The 15780-nt window shown below is 41.0% G+C and overlaps 1 protein-coding gene across 1 annotated transcript; it reads right to left on the bottom strand.

The window, feature by feature from the left end:
* Positions 1-1597: 1597 nt before the first annotated feature.
* LOC309804844 (uncharacterized protein) lies at positions 1598-14683 on the bottom strand. Its single transcript, XM_082622495.1, has 4 exons — positions 14557-14683; positions 6651-6777; positions 6386-6446; positions 1598-5995 (listed from the first exon to the last, which is right to left on the bottom strand). Exons 1-4 carry the CDS (start codon positions 14557-14559, stop codon positions 4021-4023), a joined length of 2166 nt encoding a protein of 721 aa, XP_082478621.1. The 5' UTR covers positions 14560-14683; the 3' UTR covers positions 1598-4020.
* Between the last annotated feature and the right edge of the window lie 1097 nt (positions 14684-15780).

Below are 15780 nucleotides of genomic sequence, written 5' to 3'. Positions count from 1 at the left end.
GGGCCAGAGGGGTTTGAAGGAGGGTGCCCAAAATGAAATACTGACATGTAGGTTACCCAGTCTATGGATGATGTTAGGAGGAAGAACCGGGAGTGGGATATACATGTGGTGGCCAGGATGTACTATGACAATAAACCAAAGACCTGCAGGAGTGACCAGAAATGTCACTGACAGAATGTCTAGTATAGAAAGGCTCTACTCGTAAGTCAACAGTAAGCCTGATGACCAGAACAAAGTAACTGGCCCCAAAGACTGTGGATTAAATCTGAATAATGCCCTGAACAGCAGGAAGACCTATGTATAGAAGAAAGTAAGCTTTAAGTAAGCCATTAGGACATCCTATGAGGGTTGTAGACTGGGGTCCTGAGACTGCCACTGAACGCCTTTTTCAACAGCCTGGTTTTTCAGAATTGAGTGGATATCAGCAATTTCTACTGTTTGCCGGTGAGTGATTGCATTTTGGTTTCAGAAGTGTTATGTGTGATAGGATAAGTAATTTTTGTATATAAGTATCTACCAAGGTTAGAGCATAGCAAGTAGCCAGTAGAGGGGGTGAAGGGCTCTACAAAGTCTGTTTGCCATCAGCTGTAGGGACCCCTTCCTTGGTCAGGAAACTATGTCTGTTGAGTTTATTACCAATGGTGTGTTTGTTCACATCAGATGCCTTGGTCAGTCACTAAGGCAGCCATGGCAGAGAAGGGATGTCCCATGAATATTGCCTAACATTGAGGTTAGAGGCCTCTAAGTGGTTACGGATCGCGGGGGCTCACAGGACCAAGGTTAATACCATCAGATCCCAGGTGAGAGTGTGCCCAGAAGTCAATTTATCACTCTGAACACTGAGCCTCTTGCAGACTGAGGTTTAATATATGCACAGAGTAAGGACTCGCATTGATTTGGACTTGGATATTGAGAGGCGTTACTCTCAGACTTAATGCCAAAGGGGGTAACTTTGAATAAGGAGCTGTGATTGGTGGTTGAGGCACCTAGATCATTGGCAGTGGCCAAAGGATCTGTAACAATGTACAGATGAGTTCCATTCTTGGCCAGGTAATTCTCTATTGCTAGCACGATTGCCTGGAGTTTGACTAATCCATCTAATGCTTGGGTCCAATCTCTCATCTCAGATGGCCTGTCTGATTTAGGGACAGAACACAGCATCTCTGCAGTGGACCCCAGCAGGCGTGGCAGCAACACACTGCCACAAAGTATGTGGACTCCCTGGTCTCTCCTGGGATCCCAAGTGACTCCTCAAGTGGCCATGTGTCCAGAAAGAAGTGACCTACTCCAGAACAAAAGACATTAACTGGGGGGGAACACAGTTCCTTCAGCAAGTGGGATGTGACAGAGGGGCCAATTTTTGCTTTATGCTGCAAGTACCAATGCCTTTTTAATGAGGAAGACTCTGGTTAGCAAAACTGAGGGGTCCTACATTCATGACCCAAGGCAAAATGGCAAATTGGCTGTGAAGGCTCAACTCTGGCCATGGGAGGGCCTCCATTTACAGAACAACTCTGTCAGCTGCCAGGAGAGCTGCTCTAATTGTGTGCAGTAACAGCTGAGGAGACTAGTTTCTGGTACAAGAATGCCTTGGATAACTTATGTCCACCATGGGTGGCTTAGAGACACCTGGATGCATAAACAGAGGCTGCTAAAGCCTTTATGGTAAATGGGTGTGGGGAGGGAGATGATAATGGAGTAACTGTTACTCAGACAAATTCCAGAGTGTATGATTCCCCATTCAAACTCAGTAAAAATTGAAGTGCTGTGTGAACAAGCAAGCAAACATATTTTACAAATATGAGACAGCCGGGATTACTGTGGCCGATGGAACGTGCCCATAACATAGGTTCTGCCAACTGCTTCTACTGCCCTCTCAACTCACAGTCACTGGTGTTGCCTCAGTAAATTTTCCAGAGTGGGATATGCATGGATTTCTAAAGATGTTTCCACATAAGCAGGCAGAGAGTAGGCTTGAGAGCTGGAAATAGTCTACAGATGGTGATGGGAGGAAATGTGATTTATACGAACAAGGATGTCCCCAGGTAGATCCCACTTGGGATACACCATTAGGTTTCAGAACCACAGTATTCCTGGTATGAGGAAGGAGCTTATTCTCACATGTAAACAATGGGTCAAGGCAGACACTACCCAGTGCAGCAGAGAAACAAACCCCCATGTTGACCTCTTTGGCTGCACCCTTCTGAATGTCATGGTGAATCAGGAACATACTCACTAGCACTATTAATGGCATAAGGTGTTTCCTATACAAATTAGACATTATAAAGATATAATCTACAGAAGGTGGTAATCAGACAATACTCCAAACGATGAAACATGAATTACTTTCCAAGTGGACATGAGGCCTTACAGAAAAATTCAAACTCTGATGGATTTTGATGTGGAACTAGTGAAGACATCAGGGGAAAACTAGACTTCTAAGAAAATGGAAATCAAATATTTGTTGGTGGTGTTGGGGATACTCTTAACTACAGGGGCACAGAATCTGGGAAATAAGCTGCAAGACATTGTCCTCAAACCTCCTATTCATCTGTCTCTCTCCCAGTGTCGTGGCTCCAAAATCTGAAGAATACCCTCTTTGCATCTGCCTTTCAATTCAACTCAGGTAGTGCAACTGATGACTTCTAACACAGAGTCACAAAGGAGATGAATTCTGGTAAATCTACCTCCTAACATTACTCACAGGCAATGTATCTCCAACTCTATAGATTTTTTGTCCTATCACAAGTCTCTCTTCTTTTTTTTTTAAATTTTATTTCTATTTGTTTATTTTTGGCTGGGTTGGGTCTTCGTTGCTGCGCGCAGGCTTTCTCTACTTGCAGCGAGCGGGGGCTACTCTTCGTTGTGGTGCGCGGGCTTCTCATTGCAGTGGCTTCTCTTGTTGCAGAGCATGGGCTCTAGGTGTGTGGGCTTCAGTAGTCGTGGCACATGGGCCCAGTAGTTGTGACTCATGGGCTCTAGAGCGCAGGCTTAGTAGTTGTGGCGCACAGGCTTAGTTGCTACACAGCATGTGGGATCTCCCCGGACCAGGGATCGAACCCGTGTCCCCTGCATTGGCCGGCGGATTCTCAACCGCTGCGCCACCAGGGAAGCCACCCCCTTTTTTTCAGTATTTATTTATTCATTTGGCTGTGCCGGGTCTTAGCTGCAGCACACGGGACCTAGTTCCCTGACCAGGGATTGAACCCATGCCCTCTTCATTGGGAGCACAGAGTCTTAACCACTGGACCACCAGGGAAGTCCCATAAGTCTCTCTTCTTAATTCAAATTCTATTCACCAACTACCAGTCAGAAGGAAAAACAAAAAGCAAAGAGGAAAATCATATTTTACGTAAAAGTATACTCTTTGACAACCTTTCTGTACATAAAAATTTATTCCAAGTGTTTAATAGAATGGAAAACTGAAAAAGGCTCCTATACCCACCACCCCCCAAAAAGGATCTTTCTCAGTAAAAAAGGTGCAATATATATAATAGATTAGGGGTATACGGAAACTGTGACCCAAGGCCAGTAGAAAAATCCCAACAAATACCAAACTGCCATTTTCAATGACCCTTTAACAGAGAATGAATAGAATATTATAAAAATTTAAGCCTACCTGCATATTAGAAATACATTTTAATTCACCCATGGATCCAATAGACTTCAAAACGGAAAGAGAAAAAAATCATGTGATTAAACTCAAAATCACTACCTTTAAATCTTATGTACTATTGTTGAAAGACAACTTACAGAACTCACATTAATATTTATTTTTGAAATTCATAGAGATCCTATATCCAAGGATACACTTTAAGAAAGATCCTTGCTAAACACAGCATATTTAAAAACTTTTAAAACAACTCTTTCATACTGAAGGTTTTCTGGAACATTAGGCATGGATTACTTTCCATCAAGTTATCTCATGTTACATTTATACCTCTTCATAGGAGTTTTCACGTCTAAGGATGTGGGCCAACTGAAGTGTTTCCCAAGCTGTTTACAAACAAGAGGTTTTATCTAGTGAACCTTTTCATGCCTTCGTAAATTACTGTGATAAAAGAAGGCTTTCCCACATTCTTCACATTTATATGGTTTCTCTCCAGTGTGCTGTCTAATGTGCCGTCGAATGCTTGACAGAGAAATGTAGGCTTTCCCACATTCCTGACATCGATAGGGTTTCTCTCCAGTGTGAGTTCTTTCATGCACTTGAACATAGGTGGAACTGAACGTTTTCCCACATATTTTACATTCATAGGGGTTTTCTCTAGTGTGGGTTCTTTCATGATTTCGAAGAGAACTGTGAGTACTAAATGCTTTAGAACATGTTTTACACACATACGGTTTCTCTCTAGTGTGAGTCCTTTCATGTCTTTGAGAAGAACTGGTAACAAACAATGCTTTCCCATATTCCTTACATTCATAGGGTTTTTCTCCAGTGTGATTTCTTTCATGATTTTGTAAACCTTTTTGAGAACTAAAACTTAAACCACATTGTTTACATTGATAGGGTTTCTCTCCAGTGTGACTCCATTCATGGATTTTAAGAGAACTGGGACTAATGAAAACTTTCTCACATTCTTTACATTTATAAGGTCCATCTCTAGTGTGTGTTATCATGTGATATTGGAAGGTTTTGTGCCAGGTGAAGGCTTTCCCACATATTTTACACTCATAGGGTTTTTCTCCAGTATGGGTTCTTTCATGCATTTGGAAACTTCTTTGAGAACTAAAACTTTTACCACATTGTTTACATTGATAGGGTTTCTCCCCAGTGTGACTCTTTTCATGTACTTTTAGAGAACTAGGATTAAGGAATACTTTCTCACACTCTTCACATTTATAAGGTCCATCTCTAGTATGCATTCTCCTGTGATATTGGAAGGTTTTGTGCCAGGTGAAGGCTTTACCACATTCCTTACACTCATAGGGCTTTTCACCAGTGTGGGTTCTTTCATGATTTCGAAGAGATGTGGCACTACTCAATGCTTTAGAACATGTTTTACACACATACGGTTTCTCTCCAGTGTGATGCCATTTGTGTCTTTGGAAGGAACTGAAATAACTGAAGCCTTTACCACACTGCTTACATTCATAGGGTTTCTCTCCTCCGTGACTCCTTTCATGTGCTCGAAAGGTTTGTTTACGTCGAAAGGCTTTTCCACACTGTTTACACTGGTAAGGTTTCTCTCCAGTGTGACTCCTTTCATGGGTTCGAAGAGAACTGTGGTATCTGTAGGCTTTCTCACAGTGTTTACATTGATAGGGTTTCTCTCCTGTGTGAATTCTTTCATGTGCTTGAATGCTTTCATGACAACTAAAGGCTTTTCCACACTGTTTACATTCATAGGGTTTCTCTCCAGTGTGAGTTCTTCCATGTACTCGTAAGGAATAGTAATAACTGAAGGCTTTGCCACATAGTTTACATTGATAGGGTTTCTCTCCAGTGTGACTCCTTTCATGTATTTTAAGAGAACTGAGATTAACAAATACCTTCTCACATTCTTTACATTTATAAGGTCCATCTCCACTGTGTGTTATCATGTGTTTTTGAAAGGTTATGAGCCATGTGAAGGCTTTCCCACATGCCTTACACTTATAGGGTTTTTCTCCAGTATGAGTTCTTTCATGTTTTTGAAGACAACTGAGAGTACTCAATGCTTTAGAACATATTTTACATTCATACAGTTTCTCTCCAGTGTGACTTCTTTTGTGCATTAGGAAGGAAGTGAAATGATTAAAGGCTTTACCACAGTGCTTACATTTATATAGCTTGTCACCATATTTTTGAAACTTTCCCAGTTCATGTTCAATGTGACATTTCATGTGTCTAGTAAGGGATAAATGATCCATGAAGACTTTTCCACATGCACTGCATTCACATGGTTTTAGTCCAATAGTTTTCTTCTTCAGATTGAGAGATGGAATAAGGCTGAAGTGTTCTCCACAGGTACTACTGTCTTTACATTCAGAGAGTCTCTCTACCATAGGACTTCTGGGAAAAATGAAAAGCACATTTCTAATGATTTCTTTATTGATCTTATATTTCTTGTATTTATTATGATTTATAGGAATAGTATAGGTTTTCCACCTTGTGTGAATTGTTAGAAATTGAATATACTGAATGTACTGCAATGGGACTTCACCTTTCCTACTATTAAAAGTGATATTCAAATATAGGGTTTATTAATAATATTTGCAAGTGAACTAGTTTGCAAACACCTAACATTTATGTCACATTTAAGAAAATGTTTTTGGTAGAAATTTTCTAAGAAGAACCAAATTTGAAGAAGGGGCTATTTGTTTTGTTTGCTTCTTTTAAAAATTTCATAATTTACCAGGATTCTCACTTGAGACAATGCTTTGTATTGTGAGTGTGACTTACCTTAGGTTTCCCCCCTGGGTTTTGTACTGATCTCCAATGTCATGATATTCCCATGTTTTTCCTAAAATGCAGACCCAGAAAAATTATTCCAAAATATTAGAAATTAATAAGAATTATTTGATTCTATGTCCATTGTTTAGGGTGACCAAGCCCAGTTGATATCCCAACATCCTCCCTTCCCCAATTCCACATCTTAGAACAATGTCAAGTAGCACAAAGCATTTGTCCTCTAATTGACTAGGTGAAAGAACGTCACCATCCTTACCTACTGAGGCCAGGTTCCAGAAGATTTCCTGCATCACATCTCTGTAGAGTTTCTTTTGTGAAGGATCCAGCAAAGCCCACTCCTCCAGGGTGAAGTTCACAACCACATCCTCAATAGCCAATGAGTCCTAAAACACCCAAAATACGTGTACAGTAAGATGCATGAGACTGACAGCACTAGACATCTATACTCCATTTATAGTAAGGTTACTTATGAACCTGTTGTTTCCAAAGAGTTATTCTATGACTTGATCATGAGAAACTTATTCTCTCCATGCTTCCTCATAAATTTAACGGCATCATGGACACATGGAAATTATTTACACATTTATTTCTGTGATCACATGATAACTTATACCACATTAATGGTAGAGCCCAGAGATTGCTGGGAAACGACAGAAATGCTATACAACTGAAACAAATATCATTTTAGAGACATTGATTTCGTTTGAGAAAATTCTTTCATCTTCTCCCTTATTATCCACCATTTATAGCACTCCATGAGGTAGAGGATCAAATCTGCATGAGTTTTCAATGAATGAGTCTCCTGAGGAGAACTGGAAGCTTTTCTTCCAAGTCCTATCACCAAACATGAGAGTCCAGGGGGCCTGTAGAAATCAAACTTTTACCAAAGCCCAGCTGGCCCCACTGTTCCAAAGTCCTCCAGCTCTTTAGAAGTAATTAGATGCACCTGACTGAATGTAAATCTTCTTGTGGGGAAGCACTGCTTTTAAGTTGTGTAATAATGATCACAGACTGTGTTCTTCCCTTCTCTCTATGTATAATTCCATGCAGCTAGAAAGTTATTCTAAACTTAGAGCTCAGACCTGAGGAAAAAGGAATAACAGCTTAGACCACAAAAGCCCTCCACTCATGTGCCTCAGGGATTGTTCCAGCCAAACTGTAGAACACATACTGAGATAATAGCCAGAATAGCTCTTTCTGATCAAACCCTGTTCCCTTGAGGAAAACGTTAAGAGCTACAGACTGCGAGTGAGTTCACTTAAGTTCATATGGGTTGATGGTGAATTTGTCCATGATTATAAAATATGTAAAGGTTTCATCAGTGGTTTCCTCCAGAACAACATAGGGTCTCCATTCTGCAATTGCAGGACCTAATGTTTCCGGAGCAGCCACGCTAGCTGCTGCCTGGCCAACTTACGCTCTGGAATTTATGAACCTAAAAGTTGTGATTTTCAATCTTACTAGAAGAGAATGAAAACATTTGAAAGTCTTCCTAGAGCCATGAGACCAATGACTTCAAAAGACAAACTGGTGTCTCTGGAACTGGGAAAGAGAAAATAAAGACGTTTTGAAATATGCCACAAATATTCTGTTCTTAAGGCCTGTACTGAAAAAAAAATGTTTCACCAGTGTAATGCAAAGACAAAAGGAACAAAACAGATAGAACACACTATCCATAAACCCTAACATAACTTTTTCTAACAGAAGATTAAAAACACACATAATGAAAATAACTGAAGGAAAAGAGAGACAGAAAGAAACAGAAGATGTAAGTGACAATCACTGAGATTTTTCTAAAGTTAATGATAGACAACAACTGTAGATCCATGAATCTCAGTGAACACTAAACATGAAAACACCTAAAAAGAAGACTAAAGTATATCATACTCTAATTAGAGAAAAATCAAATGCAAAAAGAACATATTTTAAGAAGCCAGAGGGGGAAACAGACCTCAGGTATAGAGAAATTAGAATTAAACTGGACATCTTTTCAGAAAACAAACAAGCAAGAACAGAGTGGAATGAAATGCTTAAAGTTCCGAAATTAAAGCCACTCTAAGAATACTACATCAAGGACAATTATCCTTACAAAACAAGGAAGAACTGAGGACTTTCTGAGACAAAAATTGAGGGAATTTGTTATTACTACATCTACTTTGAAACAAATGTTCAAAATTCGTAAGAAAGAATACAAATGATGAAGGTGGATTAGGAGAGGAATAAATGAACATCTTTAATATTATCATATATAACAGATAAACCTTTGTGTAAAATAATATTAACAACAATGACACTGATAATGAAAGCCTTGTGGATAAGTAAGGTAAGACAGGAGGGAATTGAGAATAGTGTGGTATGAGATACCTGTACAACAAATGAAGAGGTATAGAAGACGTAGGCTAATTCTAAATATATTTAGAAGACATAGGCTAGTTCTAAATATATACTGAAAACTCAAGGGCAACCACCAAAAAAAATTTTTTTTTAATGTGTAACTGATAGGCTAAGAGACGATTAAAATGAAGAATCAGGGCTTCCCTGGTGGCGCAGTGGTTGAGAATCCGCCTGCCGATGCAGGGGACATGGGTTTGTGCCCCGGTCTGGGAAGATCCCACATGCCGCGGAGCGGCTAGGCCCGTGAGCCATGGCCGCTGAGCCTGCGCGTCTGGAGCCTGTGCTCCGCAACGGGAGAGGCCACAACAGTGAGAGGCCCGCGTACCGCAAAAAAAAAAAAAAAAAAAAAAAAATGAAGAATCAGGTAAAATGCTCAGTTAAAGCCAGAGAAGGTAGAAAAAAGGGGGAAGGCAAATGAAAGAAAGAACAAGGGCAACAAATAGAAACAGGAGAATGTGCGGTAGATATTAATCCAACTGTATTAATCACCAATTCAATCATCAATGGTCTCAATACAAGTGAAAGACAAATACAGTAATATCAGATTTTAAAAACTGTAATTATATGTTGTCTACAAAAAACCCATTTTAAATATGAAGACACAGGTAGATGAAAGGTAAAGGGATGGAGATAAATGCACTATGCCAAAACTAATCCAAAAAAAGCTGGCATTGGTATATGAATTTCAGATAATGCAAATTTCAGCCCAAGGAAAACTCAGCAATAAAAAGGGGCTTTACATAGGGACAAAAAGGTCCATTCTCCAAGAAGGTATAACAATCCTTCATGTGTACATACATAGCAACAAAGGGACAAAGTACTTAAGGAAAGATGTGAAGAATGCAGGGAGGAATACATGAATCCATTATTATAATTGTACATGAACACCCTCTTACCACAAGCTATAAATTTCAGCAGGCAGAAAATCAGGAAGGACAGAGTTGAACTGAACAAGAACTATGAAACAACTCAACTTAACTGTAACCTATGGAATGCTTTATGCAACAGGGCAGAATACACATTCTTCTCAACTTTACATGGAACATTCACTAAGACAGAACACATTCGAGGATATGTAACATACCTTAACAAATCTGAAAGAAGAAAAATCATACAAACTATGCTCTTAGGGCTTCCCTGGTGGCGCAGTGGTTGAGAGTCCATCTGCCGATGCAGGGGACGTGGGTTCGTGCCCCGGTCCGGGAAGATCCCACGTGCCATGGAGTGGCTGGGCCCGTGAGCCATGGCTGCTGAGCCTGTGCGTCCAGAGCCTGTGCTCCGCAATGGGAGAGGCCACAACAGTGAGAGGCCCGCGTAACCGCAAAAAAACAAACAAACAAACAAAAAAACGACACTCTTAGACCTCAAAGGCAATTAATCTAGATATCAATAACAGCAAGAGTTGGAAAACCTCTCAATACCTGGAGATTCAACAACACCCTTCGAAATAATACAGAAGATCAAAGAAGTCTCAAGAAATATAAAGTTTATTTTGAACTAAATGAAATGAAAACATAATGTGTCAAAGGATGTGGGATGCAGCAGAAGCAGTGCCTAGAGGGAAATTTATGCCATAAAACAAATACACTGGAAAAACACCAAGATGTGTAAACAATAACGTAAAAGCATGTACCTTAGGAAACGATAAAAAGAAGAGCATATGAAACGCAAAGTAAACAGAATAAAAGAAATAATAAAAATTAGAAAAAAAGTAAGGTAACTGTGGGATATTGATGGAGAAATTTTTTTTTAACTCTTGTTCTTTTTTTTTTTAATATTTATTTATTTGTTTGGCTGCACCAGGTCTTAGTTGCGGTTCATGGGATCTTCACTGCAGCAATGCAGACTCTTAGCTGCAGCATGCATGTGGGATGTAGTTCCCTGACCAGGGATGGAACCCAGGCCCCCTGCATTGGGGGCGAGAAGCCTTAACCACTGGACCACCAGGGAAGTCCCTAACTCTAGTTCTTTACCAAGATTAATAACATTAATAAATATCTAGTCAAGATAACTAAGAAAAGAGGGAAGACAAGTACAAATATCAGAAAGGAACAGAGGGCGAAATGAAAATGAAAAAGAATTTGATAAAAATCCAACATCTATTTATGAAAACAAACTACTAACAGAGGGAACTTTCACTTCCTGAGAATGAACATCTTCATGAATCCTGTAGCTAAATCTATAACATCTGTTCGTATAACATGATTATCCCTGTGAAACATCTGAAAGAATCCACAATGAAAGAGATAGCTCCTGGAATCAATAAGAGACTGAGATTAAGAGTTAATCAGTTGCTTTCCTATAGACCCACACAAATGTATTCAACTGAACTTGGAGAAAGATGGCAAGGAAATTCAAATGAAAAGGGAACCTTTTAAACAAATAGCACTGGAAATAACAGATATCCACATAAAACACATGCACACACACAGACACACAACAATGAATGTAGACACAGGCCTTACACATTTCACAAAAAATAACTCAAAACACATCATAGATCTCAATGTGAAATGCAAAAGTAATAAACTCCTAGAAAATAATACAGAAGGAAATGTAGGTGACTCTGGGCTTAGTGATGAATTTTGAAATATAACACCAAATGCAAGGTCTGTAAAAGAAAAAAGTATAATTTCACTTCACTGAAATCAAAACATTCCTGCTCTGAGAAAGAAAAGTGTTAAGAAAATGAAAAGACAAGTCAGAGAGTAGGAGAAAATCTTTGCAAAACATTTATCTGATAAATGACTGGTATCCAACAGATGCAAAGAACTCTTAAAGCTCAACAGTAAGAAGAAAAACAACCTAATTAAAAATGGGCAAAAGATCTGAACAAACGGCTCCCCAAAGAAGATACACCAAAAAGAAATATGCCACATGAAAACATACTCCACATCAAATGTCAATGGGAAATTGAGTAAACAACAATGAGGTATCACGACACACTTATAAATGGCTATAATTCAAAATACTCAGAACGCCAAATGTTGGTGAAGATGGGAAGATAATCCTCATTCACTGCTGAGATGAAAGGAAATCGGTACCCTAACAATGAAAGACAGGAGCTTTCTTTCAAAAAATATACTCTTACTATGTATAGTAAGATTCAGCAATTACACTCCTTGCTATTTGTCCAAATGAATTGAAATCTTATGTTCACAGAAAACCTGTACACAAAAATCTGTAGAGGCTTTATTCATAATTGGCACGAGTTAGAGTTAAGCAAGATATACTTCAAGAGTCTAATAAATAGATGATCAGTGCAATGAAATACTCTTTGGTGATAAAAAGAAATGAGGTATCAAGCCTTGCAAATACATGGAGGAAGCTTAAAAGTATATTGCTAAGTGAAAGAAGCCAGTCTAACAAGGTTATACACTGTATGGTGCCAAGTATATGAGGTTCTGGAAAAAACAAAAGCATCAGACCATAAAAAGATCTTTGGCTGTGAAGATGTTTGGCTTTCATGTTAAAGGATTTGAGGGTTAGAGAGGCATCAACAGGTTGAGCACAGAGTATTTTTACATAAGTAAAATTACACTACATGTGCATAAATGATGGACACATATTGTATATTTGTCAAATCCAAACATTACATAACACAATACAAAAGGTCCACACTAATACAACCTGTGCGCTTCTAATGCATCAGTATTGGTTCAGCAATTCTAACAAATGTAGCAGTCCTACAAGATTTAAAAAACAGTGAATACTGTACGGATGGAGAAGGGTTATGTGAGAATTCTCTATAATTTCTGTTCAACTCTTCTCTAAACCTAAAACTCATCTAAAAACGCTGACGTCTACACCAAAAGAAGAAGAAGACGATGACAGATCTGTACAGCTCACCCCTGAGGACTTCCTGGTTTTTCCTTAGGTGTGGGGAACCATGGGTGTGCTTATCTACCAAGGCTGTCCCAATTGAGGGATGAAGGGCAGCAACTCTCCACTGAGCTCCAGCACACCCTGACAATACCTCAGGGTGTATACTAAGGTGTCATCCTTATATGCACTTCCCCAGACCTGTGCATTCAGTTAATCCCAAGCAACTACCCAGGGAAACAAGGTGTTGGAGACAATGGCTCCTCCACCACCACAGCATGTTTCAAAGGACTGTAGAAAGAAATGTCATCTCTCCACCGGGAGGCATAAGCCAGAGGGCCAAGGTTTAGCTCCATCATATAACAAGTAGGTGTAAGGAGTCAGTCTGAGCTGACTGGGGTGCTCTTTCCAGTACCAAAGCCATAACAGGCACCTCAGTGGAGCCCTCTATTTTTAAGAGATCCCAGTACATGGAGACAATTACAGCTTTAACGGCATATTAAGATGGGACCTGGGCAGTGCCTTGCATCAGAAGCCTATGGCCAACTTAAGGCCCTCCTCCAGAGAGCCTCCCATCACTGCCAGCAGGGTTAGAGGCCTCCTCATGACACTGACTGCTTTATAGAATTTAAGGAACTCACTTACGTTGGGTTTGAACTAATCTCTTTACTGTGCCAAACTGAGACAGTGGGTGTTGTCCATCATAACCCAGAGGGTAAGGAGCCTTGTTGTAATAGATGAAGGGGCAACAGCCTCTTAAAAGTTATTTTTAAAGTTTTGGTGAGCCTTCTGGAATCTCACCACCTACTAGCTGCTTTTCCCTGTCTCTTTTCTTTCACTTCTTTGAAGTAACTGCTCTCTAAGTAGTGACTATCTTTTGGGCTCACCTCATTCACAGGGTATAATCATCCTCCTACTCCTACTCCCCCAGTCCTCCCCTCAACACTAATGTCTCGGCAACCCAGCTTCAGTCACACCTTCACTCTAAACACAGATAGGTTCCAGCTCAGACATCAATCCAGGACCACTGGAAGGAGGGCCCCATTCTCATATTCCTGCTCCCAAAGTACAAGGGATTAACAGAAACTGCCAACTCGGAGTTCTCCGTGTATACAACCCAGGCTTGGTGAGGTCAACAATGCAATACAGGGCAGCACAGCGTACAGAAGGAGACCCCAGCAAACAGCAGCTCACGGGGCAGGAGCCTCCAGGCTTTCTTATCAGCCCATCCAGGTAAGAAGCACTAGGGGAAAAGGGAGGGATGAGGCTTAACTTTCAGTAGTCAAACATCAAATATGCGGATCTCAAGTAATTATTCCAAGCACAAAAACTGTAAGAAAAACAGGCATTCGCAATGGATTGTTTGTGTATAAAGAAACACTAAAAGGATGATGAAGTAGTAATCAAAACTAGTTATCTGAGGGTGTCTGGAGTTAACATCGGAAGAGTGGAGGAGGATATGCGGGCAGGGAGTCCTGAGATACTTTCCTCCCTTAGGAGTTTACACTTTTCTACAAAGGAAACTACTGCAAGATCTGATCCTTTAGACAGTAATGGATATAAACTTGTAATCCATAAAAAATGAAAACCTCCTTTCAAACTAAAAGGACAAGGGACATTATAGTTGGTCCCTCTACTATAGTAAACAGAATGGTCCCTTAATGACACTCCCCGTGGTCAACGCACAATCTGGAAGAGACACTGGGCTGCGGGTGCAGAGTTGCCCAGAGAGGCTCCGGGGTCGGGCTGAAGACGCCACTCTAATGGACCGGGTCCCGGCTGCCGGCTCAGCCCCCATGCTGCAAATCGGAGGGGACTGAGGTCCGCGTGGCGCTCCCGATGGATTCGGGTCCGCAGACTCCGGAGCTGACCGCGAAGAGGCCGGTTCCGGACGCTTCCGACCAGTCCCTCCGCCCCGTCTCCGCTCCCCGGGGCAGCACACTCACCATTGCAAGGTTTCCTAGGTCTTCCTGCGTCCTTCCCTCGACTCCAACCACCAGAGCAGGTCAGAGAACAGAAGAGACGGAAGCGCTACCAAAGACCCTGAAGGGTAGGTAAGCCGCCATCCCTGCGTGGTGGGAAGAACCGACGTCCACGCCGGTGCGCCGCGTCGCCCCGCCCACCCGCCTCACCGGCCTCCTGATTGGACAGGTCCCAGTGCCCCACCCCCTCATGCCTGAGTGACAGCCTGGGGAAGGAAGCCTGAGTCAGCGGAACCAATTTCCGCAGTTGGGATGGGACCTGTCCCTGCCTGGCACTTTTGGTTTGTGACAGAAATTTTTCCTGGCCCGGGATTGCCTCTGCTGTCTTCCGCAGCTCCTCGTGCACTGGGATTCCTGATTCAGTTTCAAGACGGAGCAAGTACAGATAAGAGGATGGCTCAGGCCTGCCCTGCCTGGAACAAGGTTTTATGTCTTCCAGGGCGCAAGGGCTTGGTGTAAGGCTGTATGGCCATTCTTGGAGCTGTGCTTGTTAAGAAACGCAGACACTTAAATGTGAATTCACCGTCTGTAGTAAAGGGCCGGCTCCATTTTCATCTTTGGTCCTTGACAGCGCTGAACCTTCCACCCATCCCTGCCTCATCCCCACTCATTAAGTACTTAAGGTACCTAATCCCAGCGCACTTGCTCTGGTAGGAGGTCTGAATCAGTCACCTGGGTGCCAGGACAAATCTCAGTCAAACCACAGGCTGTGAGGTGTGTGCATTAACTTCTCAGGTGTACATTTTACACTGGAAGGAAATTTATTTTAGATCAGTGTTCCCTGTGTGCCTAGAAAACCTTGAAATGTCAACAGCTATAATATATATATATATATATAAGGCAATTGTATTCCTATTTCCACTGACAGAAGAAAAACTATAAATTGTACTTAAAATTGGAATGCACTTAGAAACTCTTCCTGCCCCCCATCTTTATTGAAATATAATAAATTTGCATCTAAAGATTAAAACATGATGATTCTGATACTTACACTGTATTGTATAATTGATATTTGCTGAGAGAGTGGATCTTAAGCATACTCACCATGCAAACAAAAATAAAGGTGACTAAGTGAGGTGATGGATGTGTTTAACCTGTAAAGTCATATTCCCAAGAGATTGAACTGCAAAACTCTTTTACATTGCAAAATACTTCAGGCATTGATTCAGTTGAACAGCTTTATGGAGA

This window comes from Mesoplodon mirus (assembly GCF_964341445.2).
Source record: "Mesoplodon mirus genome assembly, chromosome: 5".
Classification (NCBI taxonomy): domain Eukaryota; kingdom Metazoa; phylum Chordata; class Mammalia; order Artiodactyla; family Ziphiidae; genus Mesoplodon; species Mesoplodon mirus.
Note: the sequence above shows the minus strand (reverse complement) of the source record. Positions and strands in the feature narration are given on the sequence as shown.